Genomic DNA, 13,954 nt, shown 5'->3' on the forward strand with positions numbered 1-13,954 from the left:
TTCACTATTCAGTTAGTGAGGCGGCCCAGGCCAAGTGAAGCATCCCAGCTCCCCAAAGTGAGCAGACGAGCAGCTGCTTGTGTGGGTTTTCTCTTGCTTAATGATTAAGTAAATTGAACTAGCAGAACCATTTGCTACACTGAATGCTTCATGGTAATAGCGCATCTGCTTAACCAAGTGGTGCCTATCAGCTGGTCAACCTTGTGCAATATGGTCTGTTCTGGGGCTTAGAACAGCAGCTGGGGCTCTGGGGTCCTGGCTCGGCTCCTGAGCATGTTACTAAACTTCTCCTTGCTCGTCTGCCCAATGTTGTGGGGCAGTGGCAGAAACCCCTGGGTTTGATTCCCAGATGCACATGTAACCCAGCCTCTGGACTTGGTCTGACCTTGGCGCTCAATTGTCTAAAGGGGGGATGGAAGGTTTGGGAAGCCTCTTCTCCTCTGTACTCCTGCCTAGGCATATGTATGGAAGGTCCTGGTGACCTCTCCGATACACCATGGTCTAGAAGGCTTGAGGGAGACCTCCTAATTTGCTTATCTAGGGAGGCTGGGTAAGTGCTGGAGATGAAAGCATTGCCATCATTCCAAGAAGTCGGTGGAAGTCTCTTCTTGAACTGTTGTGGGCTTTGGATTATGCTTTAATTTCCCAGTCTAGCAAAGCATGTTAAAAATGGAAGGCTACAGATAACCTGCCTGAGCTGGGGCTTGCAACTGGTCTAAAGGGCCCCTCTTGTAGCTCACTGGGGTGCCTGGTTCTAGTGAGGCTGTTGGGCTATGGAGGAATTATTGGATTCTGGGCCTTTTTTAAATCGACCCGTAGAAAGGTTTAAAATAGACAAGTTTACCTTGAGGATTGGTTCAATGTCCTGGAAAGATGCATCATCACGAAGGCTTTCCAAAGACCAGGCTAGGAGATGGATGCCTAACTCCCACCTTATAGTCAGTGGAATATGGATGTCTAATGGCCCTTTTGTACCACTGAATGCCCGTCTCTTCTCCCTGCCACGCACCTTTTTTATAACCTTTCCCTGAAAGACAATGTTTTGTGGCATTCCTTTCAGCTTGGAGGCACCAATTCTGCTTTGTTATTTTTTTGCCATCTGGTTATAGGTTATGCTAATGAGCATACATTACAAGGGATCCCTAGGATAGTGGTTCTCAACCTTTCTTAGACTCAAGTTACTTCTCCATAACTTAAGTGAATTGAGTGGTGTCCCACTTCAAAAACTTATTTATTACAGTGCTTAATAAATAGGGCTGGGTAGTGGGGGCTGAAGAAAGGCCAGTTAGGGACTGAGCCCAAGCCCATACTTATCTGCCCATCTCCTCACACTTTCACTTATCCTCAGACCTTGGGGCACCCTTCAAAGGATCTCATGGCACCGCTGGGTGCCGTGGCACCCTGGTTGAGAACCACCATCCTAGGTACTGATACCCTGGCCTGATTGGGAAGAAGGTTTGGAGAGGTTTGGCTATGCCAGAGGTTCAGGTGGTAGTTTGGCACCAGGGAGAGCTGACTGTCATTCTGTCCTCCACCCCGACTCTCTTACATGACCTTGAAAGAGTCTCTTAATTTCCCAGGGGGTTGTGGAAATAATTATAACATGGGGATGGTGGAGAGTTGAACATGGATGTGCTTGGAGACTGTAGTAATCGAGGGGTCTGGAAGTGCCTAATTTAGATAGAAGAAAGACATGGGCGGGGAGTGGGATCTAAAAGCTGGAACCCACAAACCATTCTCTGCTGCTCATGCCCCCAACCAGGTTGACCTGCAAAGTTCTAAAAAATCAGAAGCTTCTGCAAACAGTTGAGTGATGGAGACATGAAAGGGAAATGCTAAGCCCTGGTCTCATGCCAGCAAGCTAAGAGCACTGATGAATGCCAAGAAGGGAAGGGGGGGGCTTGGAGGGGGAAGAGGGGAGATTTTTATGCCCAGCCAGCAATTCTATGCTACAGATGCTATTGTTCGGGAGGACTTTGATATGTGCTGGAATTGAGCAGATGGCATCTAGTGAGCGGAACTACAAAGCCCCGGTGTGGAGGGGGGTGACTGGATAATTCAAAGCCCCTGACAGGATGATAGGCAGATGAGCTGTTGGCTTTGTCGCCTCCGGCTAGTGTGGTTGCCTGCCCTGCCCCCCCTCCCCCCCCCCCCCCCCCCACACACACTTTTTTTTCCCCTGTACAGTCAGCCTGTCCTAGCCATGCATGGAATAATGGCATTGCCTTCGTCCCAAATGGGGCAGCATTTAAAAATTCTGCCTGCGATTGTTTCCCTGATGTCTCTATCTCCATCCCAGCCCACCCCACCCCCTCCTTCCACATACACTTCTACAGGCTGTCGTTCCCTTTCACACTTACACTGGCTGCTTTCTGCAATGACATTTCAAAAGCTCCTAATTGTTAGGGGGGGGGCGTTCTTTTCTTTGTAGTCTCAATAAGCGTGTGTTGGGGTGGGAGCAGAATGGCTGGCTGATAACAAATACAGGACCTCTCTAAACCTCTGGGGTGGTGACTCCTATTTGGACTGGGTCAGCAGTCGATGGCAGCTGTCACTCAGAGAGCTCCTAATGACCTGAGCTGGCCTGTTCTGCCTGCCTACATCTTCATTCCTCAGTACCGCCAAGCACCTCCTTAGACTCTCATGAAGTGCGAGGGGATAGATGGAGAACTGGAGGTGTGGAGACCTTTTAATGATGGCCAAACAGGGAACCGGGAGCATAACCCAAGTTGTAGTCGGAGCTTTGTCTACAAAATGGTCCTTTTTGCAATGGATGGGCATTAGCATCAGTGCATTCCTGCGCACCCCCTTGCCTGCCTTTTGACAGTTCCAGCAAAGGGACCAAAGACTGAACTCCCTCCTAGGTGAAGTGGGGTGGAGTTTAGCTTGGGCCAGTGCTGGGGAATGACATGATGCCCTTGCCTGTGCTGCAGCACCCATTCGGAGATGGACCCTGGGTTCATCCCATTCTGCCCATTCAGCACTTCTCCAGCAGCATGAGGTTCTCAACAATAAAGTCCTAAAACTTAGTGACTAGGCTGGTTGGTTAGGGACCCTGTAGCTAGTCCTGCTCAAGGTTGGATGTCTGATTTTTTTGTTTTCTGTCTGCTCCCCTACAGTGTGCTATGTCTGCTCCTTGGTGATCTGCTTCCTGCTGACTTTTGCCATGCTGATGAGATCCCTGGTGATGCACAGGTGATAGTCTATTTCTCTCTTGCTGGGTTTCCAAATCTCCCTAAGACTCTTCCCTTTCCCCCGATGATCTATTTTCCTAGTTGCAAGGATATGGAGGATGAGGGGGGAAATCTATTATTCTAGCTCTTCCTTTTGGCCTCGTGTCCCAAGCGCCTTCTGAATTGGGATATCCCTGGTTATATAACCCAGATGCTTCCCTCCTGAGTTCAGCTGTGTAACCGAACTGGGCTATCTAGGTCTCTCTCTCTCTCATCACAGGAACAATCTGAAGGCTCTGTACCGAGGGGCTGTCTTGGATGTCTTCTATCCCGCCCAGACGCTCCGCCCTTCTCAGCAGGCCGTCTTCTGCTGGATGAGCTTTGCCAGCTTCCAGGCTGCATTTGCCTGCTTGGGTAACTTGTTTTCCAAGAGAAACTAGGCCAAAGAGGTGTCAAAGAGTGGGAAGAAGAAGAACAGACTCTTCCCTGCAGGAATGACTGTTTCCACCCACAAAAAAAAATGTTAAGGGGATAATTGAGAGATTTTAGGGTCAGATCCCCAGTTGGTATAATCCAGCATACTTCCAGTGAAAATCAGTGGAGAGACCTTAATTTTACTTAGCTACAGATCTGGGTCACTACATCAAAGCCAGCAATACTGATCCTGTATCTGGCCTAAATGTTGTTTTCCTGGCTAAACGGCTGGCAGAGACATAAAGCAATGGCTGATGACTAGCATACAGAACATCAGTTCATCAGTGCCCTGTTCCTTAGGTGTAGTGGACTAGTCCCACAGTCCATGTGAGATGGTGACTGCTGGAAAGCTGCCCATTCATGCAGATGTGATTGTTTCAAAGACGGTAGCTGTATAGTTTGGCTAGAGTTTGGTTGAATGTCTTGCCTCAAGGTCCTTACTATTATGCCCTAAATCAAATATGACTAAAATGGGTTTTCAGGCTGGGCCTTGGTGCATAGATGGATCTATCAGAACAATGACTCCTTAGTTGGGATTGCGTGGTGACCTGTGAGACTGGCTAGAAAATGGGGTGAAAATCCTGTTGTGGCCTCTCAAAGGAGTTGTAGTTTGTTTTTGCCCCATTCACTGCAACTGCTGCTCCATGCCCTGAGCTGGGTCTAGCTTATGAGGAACCCTGTGGCCAAATCCAGCCCAGAGCGCACAGAGAATTTCACCCCCCTGGTGTGGTAAAATATTCTATTACCCCTTTTATAAATGGGACTTTTATTCTACAGGTTGATTGCACTAGGTCAGCCGGTGCCCTCCTCCTTGACCACTGAAGTCCGGGGTTGGCAATGTGTTGTCCTGGAGTTCGGAGGGACGCTTTGCTCCAGGCATGGGCTACTTCCAATGTGGCTGGGACCAGAGTTGCAGTTGCTGCTTCTCCCTATAGTGTGCCTGTTACTTCTCCCCGCTGCTGGACAAAGCTTCCCACTGTGGAAGCCCCCTGGCCATGGGCTAGATAAAATGGCTCTGCCAGCTGTAGGTCGCCAATCTCTGATTTAAAGTAGTTTGGTTGGGGGAAGACTGAACTCTTCTCCCACCGCCCAAAATTAACCCTCCATGCAGACATCTGGTTTGGAAGCTTGTACCAACCCTGCCTTTGTATCTGAAATAGAAGCACAGGAGGAATCTTGTCCCCAGCAGTAACCTGGCAGAAGCTTTACAAATGAAGACCTATTTGTACCATTGTTCAATGCTGAGTGTTGCCTTAGCAATCAGAGTTGGGGGTGGGGAGGGATTCTAGTACAGATTGCATTAGGCCTACTGTAATAACAATACATGTGAGTGTCGCACACCCAGATGCCATGAACATGACTCCTGCTTTTTTAACTCTCTATTTTTAAGTCATTAAAGCAAAGCACTTGAGCTGAATGAATTGGCTACGTGTTGAGTGGACTCCCAACTGCTTGCCTCGTAGATCAGGATAAATGAAATGCTGGTGCTGGGGATGCTGTTTATCTCAGTGTGATGATGATTATTAGAAATCAGTTTCAAGCCCTAGAGATGGCTCTTCTCCATGGGGATAATGAACCAAGTGGCAAGAAAATGCCAAACCCCAATTAAATCCAATAATCAAAAACATGTGGGGGGGTGGGGGGGAATGGCAATCTTGCAGTCTTCTTGGAGGATTGAGATTGACTTGGTCAATTAGCACTTGGGTGGCAAGGGAAAAGATTGGAGACACCCCAGGGATTAGGCTGGAATTTGCCAATCAGTCAAGGGGAGTGATGTCTGGAGTCACTTTTTTTTTTTAATTTTCAGAAGCATCCATGTCACGTAAGCACAAATCCCACTGCCAATGTGAATTGTTTTAAATCACTTGGGTACTGGCTGAAAAATGTAGGCTATCCCAACTCCTATCAAAGTTCAATGAGAACTGGATGCTTCATTCACTTGAGGCTCCTCTCCGAACCCAGCTTGAATACATTCTGCTGGAAGATCTCCAGTTACTATGAGGGAGGATGCTCTTCTTCCTCTAATCCCCTGAGATACATGAGCAACCCCATGAGGAAAAATAAGGGAGAAAGGACTTGAAGTGTTGGTACAGGAGTCCTGCAGTTCTGAGGAACATCAGTGCAACATGGGGCCTAGGGTTAAAGGAGATATCACTCCCATTCACCCATGCCTTCCTATTAAGGCAGTCAAGGTGCCTTTTTAAAACAGTTCTCCTCTTTTTTCTTTTTAATTCAGAAAATACTGACTTATCAAAATTAAAGTGTTTGTAGTAACATAGACTTGTTTTCACCACCTACTTCCTTGGGAAGTCTCACGGTTATGGTAAAATTTCTGGTGGCATACACTTTCAGCCTACCCCTGAAAATGAGACCGTGCTATTGGTAGGGAAATCATGTATGACTTGAATCTGACACCCCAAATACAGGTCACTGATTTAGATTTTTTTTTTTTTTTTTTTTCCCCCCCCTGGAGCATCTTTTTGCCACACATGTCTGTGGAAGTTGAAATGGCTTTTTTGTTCTTCACTGGGGGAGAGACCTGGAGGCTTCTTATGAAATAAATAAGGCTGGCCAGGAAACAAGAATTCTAACACTCGGTGGTTATTTTGCCAATACATTGGGGTGTGATTTAAACTTCCTTGCCCATCTCCTTGCATTTTTTTCGCCATTCCTTCCACTATGGCTGATCATATGTTGTGCCTGTCTCTCAAAGGTCTCATCCTTCAGCAAGTGATCTTCTTCATCTGCACTGCGGGATTTACTTTCCTTGTCGTTCTTCCTCTGCAGTCTGGTGCACACATGCATCTTTTTAAGATCCTGCAAAATATGTGGTAAGTGCTCTTCCAGCTTGGTGGACAGCCTCAGGGAAGCATGGGACCTAAGAAATAGAGAATGGGATGACCTTTTTATTTAAGCCACAATATTTGCAGAAGCTGGGCAAGCAATATCAAGGCAGAGCATTTGTCCTTGATGTGGCTGGGCTGTAAATGAGGTGAGGTTAATTTTGTCATGCTGTGATGTTCCACCTACAGGTTGAAACACAGTGTTATGATGGGCAGGTAAATATGGCCCCTTCCATTGCAGAATAAAACTGGATCTGCCATGGTTGGGATTGTTCTGTGGATTTGGGATAGATGGCAACCATCTAGCTCGGGGGTGGGAAATTATTTGGACCTGTGGGTCACGTAAGGAGTTTTGTTGAGCTGTTGCAGGCTAGGTCAGCATCCCTCTCCCCACCCTGCTCAACAGCTCATCAAAACTCCCTATGTGGAATGGGGTTATAGGTGAGGCCAGGGTTGCGGGGCAGTGACGGTGTGGAACCGGGGCCTGGGGCAGGGCCATGATCCACTGCCTGCATGGCCCTGCGATGAGCATGGATTCTGCAGGCAGAGATGCATGGGGACCAGGCCCTGTGCTGTCACTGCCCCAAAATCCTGGACCTGGACCCAGCCCTGGATGCAGCTCCTCACCCACCTGTGGCCCCATCCCATCTGCCTGGCCATGCGCCTTGCTTGTGCGGCTTCTGGCAGGTCTCCATGGAGCTCCCGGGATCACAGGGTGGTGATGGCATGGGGTCGGGGAAGAGCTGTGATCCGTTCTCTGCCCAGAGAATCGAGGCTTTGTCTTAGCTGTGGCCCCATGCTGGCACTGCCCTGTGATCCTGGGGTATCTGTGGAAATTGGCTGGGAGCTGTTGGGGCATGGCTGATGGCCAGGGAGATGTGATGGGGCTGCAGGCAGGCAGGATGCTGTGTCTGGGATCTTGGAGCAGTGACAGCACAGGGCCTGGGCCATGCACACCCCTGCCTGTGAAACCCATGCCCATCTCAGGGGCATGTAGGCAGTGTCACCACCCCAAGATCCATCCACCCCCACCCACGGCCCCATCCCAGCCACCCGGCTGAGTATCCTCCACGCAGGTCCCACCCCCAGTGGTGAGTGTGGGGTGGAGGGGACAGGATGTCTGGGGAGAGTGGGGCTGCATTCAGCAGCTGCAGCACTGGAAGGAGCCACTGTCACTGGTGCTGCTGGGAAATGGAGTCCAGCTGCCATGCTGCCCAAGTCCTGTTGCATATCAGGGGGTGGTGGGGCCAGCTGTATGCATGGTCTTGGCTGCCCCCTGTGCCTATATTGGACGGGACCAAGGGACCTGCCACAGGCTGGACAGAATCTCTTGGTGGCCCAGATATAGGCTACAGGCCATTTTTTGCCCATCCCTGATCTAGCTGCTGGCACAGACCCAAAGTGAAAAGAGATTCCTGTTCCAGTTGTGATTCCCCTGCCTGGGGGTCTCTTTGCTCAGAACCTGGTTTTGTGTCCAGTGATACTAAATGCCCACAGTGCCACACAGTGACTATGGGAGTGACGGATAGCGTGGTGTCTGGGAGCCAAGCCTTGATGCCTGCTCAAAAAGGCCGCCACAGGCGTGCTTCTACCTCCGCTCTGTATGTGCTTGTGTGTCTTGCCTGAGTTTCCCAGAACCAAACAAGTGTTTGTTATATTGAGAAATGGGCCTGAGCTGCACACCTGTGGTCCAGATCAGAATCTCCTTGGCGTTTCAAGGAAGCTTGGCTTGGGGCCCATCACTGTCTGCATTGACCTGACAATATTATTATATGTTCATCTTCTCCTGCCATCTAAGCTGAGCCCCTTCTGTGGAAGTTGATTGGGTGGCGACCCTCCCAGAACATGATTTTGGGAGCTCTCTTAACACTGATCCATGCTCCTCCAAATGGGGAAGTACTACAGAATAATAAGCAAGTGAACTGGCCCGAAATCTCCATGAAAACAAAGTTCTGGGTAAGAGGGTGGTGCAGATGTTCTCTTGGGGGTGGGGGAGCAGAAAGGGACAGCCAGTCTTTGCCCCACTAAAAGGGTGTATTGAGCACTACCATCCACAGTAGTAGGTCTCTCTACAGGTTACAGTAGGAATGATTCCTTTCATCTCCCCTGAACCCCAGGCATCTTCAGGCCACGTCACAATCTGGCTTCAAGCATCCAAGCCATCTGCTCTTTAAGGGACTGACATAAGGAACATGCTGAATAAAATCTGCCCTCTCCCCAGTTTGTTCTTCTGTTCTTTCAGGCCCTTCTGTCTGATGCTGGTGGTTGCTGTCATTGTGCAGAACCTGGCTGCTCACTTTTGCTTCCTTGAAAAATGCCACCTGCAGAAGGAGCTGACCAACAGGTGAGAGGACCCCATCTGTGAACATGCTCTGCTGCCTTGTTGTCTCTGGTTCTCCAGCAGTCATAAGACTAGTTGATTTATGGTTGGTACAGAGCTCTGAAGTCCCAGCTGTAGCTTTGAGCATAGTTGAATGCTGAGCACCTCTTATCCTCTCTTTCTGACGGTTGTCCAAAAGCAAACTGTGAACTTGCAGTTGAACTTTAATTCATCCTGTTTCTGCAGCTTCTTTTGCCCTCCAGTGACTTTGCAGATCTGCCCATTAGGGGACTAAATAAGCTAGCAACGTCTCATGTGCCTTCCAAGATATTAGGAGTTTGGCTTCCTAGCAACTACTCCAGGTTACAGATTAGCCTTACTACAAAAGTAACTGGAAGAAATCCCTTCTGTACTGTCTTACGCAACAGTCGGTCACTGGTCAAAATATCTGGCTGCCTGAAATGTTGAAGAAGAGCAGGTGGCTCCTGTCATGGACTAACACTTGGTATCACTCTCTGGATCAGGTGGCATGATGCTGGATTGGGTTGGGTCCCTTGGCTGCAGGAGCCCCATAGATTTAATAGATTTCTAGGGTCAGAAGGGACCTTGTAGATCGAGTCCAACCCCCTGCTCTAGGTAGGAAAGAGCGCTGGGGTTAAATAACCCCAGCTAGGTGCCTCTCTAACCTCTTCTTGAACACCTTTTAAGGTAGAGGAAAGCACCACCTCCCTTGGAAGCCCATTCCATATTTTGGCAACCCTCACTATAAAGAATATATTCCTGATATCCAATCTAAATAACTCATTTCCCCCTGTGCCTTATGTCCCCAGGCGAGCCCTCTACATCTTGACCTACCTGCTCTTCCCAATCAATGTCCTGGCAGGAATCATGGCTGGAATTTGGAGAATGGTCATTTCAGTGCTTTACAACGCCATCCACTTCTGCCAGCTGGACATCAGCCTACTGAACCGGGCCATCGAGGTCTTTGATCCTGGTAAGGGGGACAAGTTGACGTCCCTGAACCAGGCAGTCACCACTGAGGAACCAAGGCACAGTGCTCCCTCCACAGCTCTCCATTGCCTTCCATGGGAGGAGCTCCTCCTAACCCCAGTTCTGCAAAGCCAGTGGGTACCCACAGGGATTGTGGCTCATGGGGCTAATTTGGCTAGTCACAAGGTGGCCTCTTGGATCATGCACAGAATGTAAACACCTAAAGCTAATCTGATGACCCCGTGCATCTCGGGGGAATAGGTATAGGATGGAGAATATGGAAATGAAGTAACCCGGTGGCCAGTTGGCCATTTTCTAAAAAGTAGGGGTGGGGGTGCTGTCTCATGGGAGCTGCGCCTGGGGTACAGCCGGGTATAGTTTGAGTTCCCAGGTACAACTGCAAAACTATCTACTATTGAAGATATTAATCTCTTTGAACCTTATGGGTTCCCCTCTCCCTTTTTAGTGAGGCTAAGTAGCACTTGGATGCTGTTATCTTGGCATGAATTCTTCACCCTGTCTGGTGTACAGTGGCAAAATCAGAGTACCATTGTGGAAAGGGACAGGGTTTTCAGCTTGCTGCAGTTGAGCCTGTCCAGGGAATGTTCCCTGTATGAGAGGGTAGCAGGGAGGTAATGATCCTGGTCCTCTCAGCGATTGGCACTTGCTACATACTGGACTGAATGTGTGTGCATGGGTGGGTGCCCTTTTGGTCCCAATCTCTGCATGCTCCATTCTGTGTCGTGGTATGTTTCTACCTTCAATGTGTATTAGATGTGCTGAGAACAAGTCTTAATCCTCTGCTTCCTTTTTCCTGCTGGGGATCAGGGTATGAAGCTCATGTTGCTATTTTCTGATCCCACTGTGTGAATCCAAAAAGGCCCTACTAGCTCTGATAGAGTAGCTACCACTGTAAATCCAGACTGGTAGCTATGACTGAATTAGGTCTCTGTGACCTCCCACCTCCCCCAGCAATTTAATTTTTCTCCCCTCCTACAAAAGAAAAACCGAAAACTGAGCACTCCATGCTGTGTGTGTATGGCTGTGTGTGTATGTGTGAGCATGCACACACGTGTATGCATGAGCTCCTCTGCGTGCTCTTATGTGAGGACTGTGTTTCCCTCTAGGCTACCGCACTTACTGTCATTACTTGAAAATTGAGGTCAGCCAATCGCACCCGGTGATGAAAGCCTTTTGCTTCCTACTCCTCCAATTACGCAGCCCCAAAGGGCAGACTAGAATTGAACCAACTGATGTGGAAGAAGGTGAGATCTTCACCCTCCCCCAGCTATTGCCTGAATGCTAAGAAACAGCTAGCCAGCTGAGGGAAGTGCAATTTCCTTGTGATGGGAGTGGGAGGGAGCAACAGCCTTGGAGTATGTTTGCTAGTCTGTCTCCCTCGTGCATGCTGGCATTGCAAGAAGCCAGGTGGGGAAATCTTCCCATCTCTTATTCATGGGCTTGTCCTTTCATGTTTCCCCCCCCCCTTCCCCTCCCGTCACTACCAGGTTCATGCTTTGCCTGTCCTCCATGGGGGGCCGGGGCTGGTCCCATTCTCTCACCAAAGAAGCTGTCGGTGTGGTGAGCAAAGGGAGCATGGAGAAGTCAATAGGCTGTGGGCAGTAGCAACTCCCACCAGGGTGTATACGTATACTTTCTGCACCATACTGAGCTCTTGCTCTTTGCCTCCCTGGCATGAAGTACCTGCCAAGCCTGGGGAGGATAACTGCTGAGTCTTTCCTGGTTCTGCCCTGCCAGACTACAGATTCCTCCTGTCCTCTCCCAATGTGGTGTCGGGAGCATTGCTTTTCCCCCCTCCAGGCCCAAAGCTGTAGGAGAAGAGTACCCCTCCACTCCCAGAGACGCATGGGAGGAGGGAGCTGATTGATGGTTTTTGTGCTCCTTCTCTGCAGGGATCCAGCTGATACATACCAAGAAGGTGATGCCAAGGCAGTCCCAATCCAAGCAGACCCGAGCCCGATGGTGGCTGACTTACACCCTCCTCAACAACCCATCGCTGTCAGCTTGCCGAAAGGCTGTTCTTTCTGATCCCACCGCCAACGGGACCAAGATGAGCCCTATGAAGCTCTGAATTGCAGAGCGAGCCACCCCTCGTATTTGGACTTTTTTCCTCTGAGAAGGAACCTTAGCCTTCAGTCTTCACTTTCTGCCTTCTCTCCTCCTATCTTCGTGTGACTCACTCCTCTGCAGCAGTGACCTCAGATCTCTTTAGTTGTAGACTAAGACTGAACTACAACCACTTGGCTTCCTCTGAAATGAGAAGTTTTTGCCAAAGGGCCACATGGAGCTGATGTGGACAAGTTACCTTCAGGTTTTTAAAGCCAGTCTGAATATTTGCCCCTCACAATATACATGGGAAGAGGCTTAGAGCCCTTTTGGGGTTGAGAGGAGTGAGTGTGCTGGGCCTCAGCCTTTTTATCCTGACTCCAGTCTTGTGGGCACTGTTGTATCTCTGTTACTGGGAAGAGGGGCTACAGGGCTGAGGGGCATTGGCCAAGGGTGTCCTGCTAGCTAGTACAGTGGACCTTGGCCCTATTTAAAAAGCTCCACTCCCTTTTCTTCCTCAACCAGTTTCTGCTTTTGAAGTTTTTAATCCAAATCCATTACAACACATTCTCTAGCAGCATTTTTTTTCCCTGGCTGGCTTGGAGTCTGTCTCCATTAGAAGAAAAACTATTCCACTAGTTTGAAAAGCCCAGTGCTAAGGAGATGCTCAGGAAGACTTTCCTGAATGATAGGAAGAAAAGGATGTGGAGCCTCTTAAAATTAACTAAAAATATATATATATATACTTTTTTAATGTTGGGTTTTTTCATATCCTTTTTTCTGTGGATTTTACTTTTTCCCAGGCACACTGGGTCTTACACACAGATCTAAGGTTTTACAGATTTGTACAAGCTTTAAAGTTATTCCCTCCCCTCCGCCTCCAACAGGATGCTGCATTATATAGATACTCTACAGTCTTCACATCTTTCTTTTTTTTTCTCATGTCCTATTTGCATTGTTGCCTCTGGTTGTCTGGATAAACTGGAGGCCTTTCTCACCCCATGCTTTAAAAAAAAAAGTAAAGCCAGCGGTTCTTTTTGTTTATTTTTGATCTGTCTGGTGGGACATGGGCAAGCGAGTGAGCTGAGCTAGAATTTGTAGAGTACGGAGAGTTGAAATTCATTTACATGTTGAGGTGGACATAATAAATATGTCTCATTCCTACTGTCTTGAGAGTGCCTGGTCTGTTTTTTGATCTTTGTACATTCTTACAACAGCTGAGGTGGCTACATGGGGGTAATGGAGGAGACTGCATTGGGTGTAGAGAAGAAGGGGAAGAGCCCTTCTGTGTAGGCAGCTCCTCATAGTTGCTACTAGCCATCCAGGGGTATATTTGCTCTACAGCAGTGGGAGGCAACCTCTTTTTGGTAGGCGAGTCACGAGCTAAGCCCCACGTCTTCCTTAAGTGCCACCCCAGCCCCCTTCCCCAACCAGATCTGCTGTGCTTCCTGCCTGCTCTGCTCTGTCCTATCTGCTGCTCTTTTCCCTGCTCCCTCCTGAATCTGCTGTATGCCACATAGGTGGGCTGCCTATGCCACTTGTGGCAGGTGTGCTGCAGGTTGGCCACCCCTGACTATGGCTCCCTTTGGCCTGGCTGAAAGTGTACAACTGTGGTGTGTTCCCAACACTCGGGGCTGGCAGGACTTAACCTATCGGTCCTAAAACCTCAAAGGCTGCAAACCTTTATACCAGAGGCGGGCAATTATTTTGGGCAGAGGGCTGCTTACTGAGTTTTCGCAAGCCATCGAGAGCTGCATGACAGGCAGCCAGGGGCAGATAAATATTAAATTTCTAATATTTTTAGGGGCCCCGCAGGCCGGACAAAATGCCCTGGCAGGCTGCGTTCAGCCCACAGACCACGTTTTGCCCAATTCTGCTTTATAGTATAGCTCTTCATGGGGGGGGGGGGGGGGGGAAGGGTGTTCTCATCAGAATTGCTTTCCCATCTGAAAAATGGGTTTTGTGCTGGGGGAAAAAATAATCCACTCTCCAAAGATGAATGCCTTCAAACAGACATGTTCACAGTTCGAGGCACCCACGAAGCGTTTCATGGAAACTGTAGTTTGAGGACAATGGGAGCATCAGAA

The 13,954-nt window shown here is 49.0% G+C and overlaps 1 protein-coding gene across 2 annotated transcripts in view; it reads left to right on the top strand.

Moving 5' to 3' along the window:
- The window catches only part of STRA6 (signaling receptor and transporter of retinol STRA6), a 45,371-nt gene extending 32,336 nt beyond the window's left edge, over positions 1 to 13,035 (top strand). For both annotated transcript variants that reach the window (XM_090029337.1, XM_090029339.1), the window contains exons 12-18: positions 3,120 to 3,195; positions 3,454 to 3,587; positions 6,361 to 6,478; positions 8,733 to 8,834; positions 9,641 to 9,804; positions 10,928 to 11,065; positions 11,714 to 13,035. In XM_090029337.1, the coding sequence (XP_089885463.1) occupies positions 3,120 to 3,195; positions 3,454 to 3,587; positions 6,361 to 6,478; positions 8,733 to 8,834; positions 9,641 to 9,804; positions 10,928 to 11,065; positions 11,714 to 11,892 (911 nt within the window). In that variant the 3' untranslated portion in view covers positions 11,893 to 13,035. The remainder of the gene's footprint in view (positions 1 to 3,119; positions 3,196 to 3,453; positions 3,588 to 6,360; positions 6,479 to 8,732; positions 8,835 to 9,640; positions 9,805 to 10,927; positions 11,066 to 11,713) is intronic.
- The last annotated feature ends 919 nt before the right edge of the window (positions 13,036 to 13,954 follow it).

This window comes from Crocodylus siamensis, chromosome 15 (assembly GCF_052110815.1).
Source record: "Crocodylus siamensis isolate JL-2025a chromosome 15, ASM5211081v1, whole genome shotgun sequence".
Lineage (NCBI taxonomy): Eukaryota > Metazoa > Chordata > Crocodylia > Crocodylidae > Crocodylus > Crocodylus siamensis.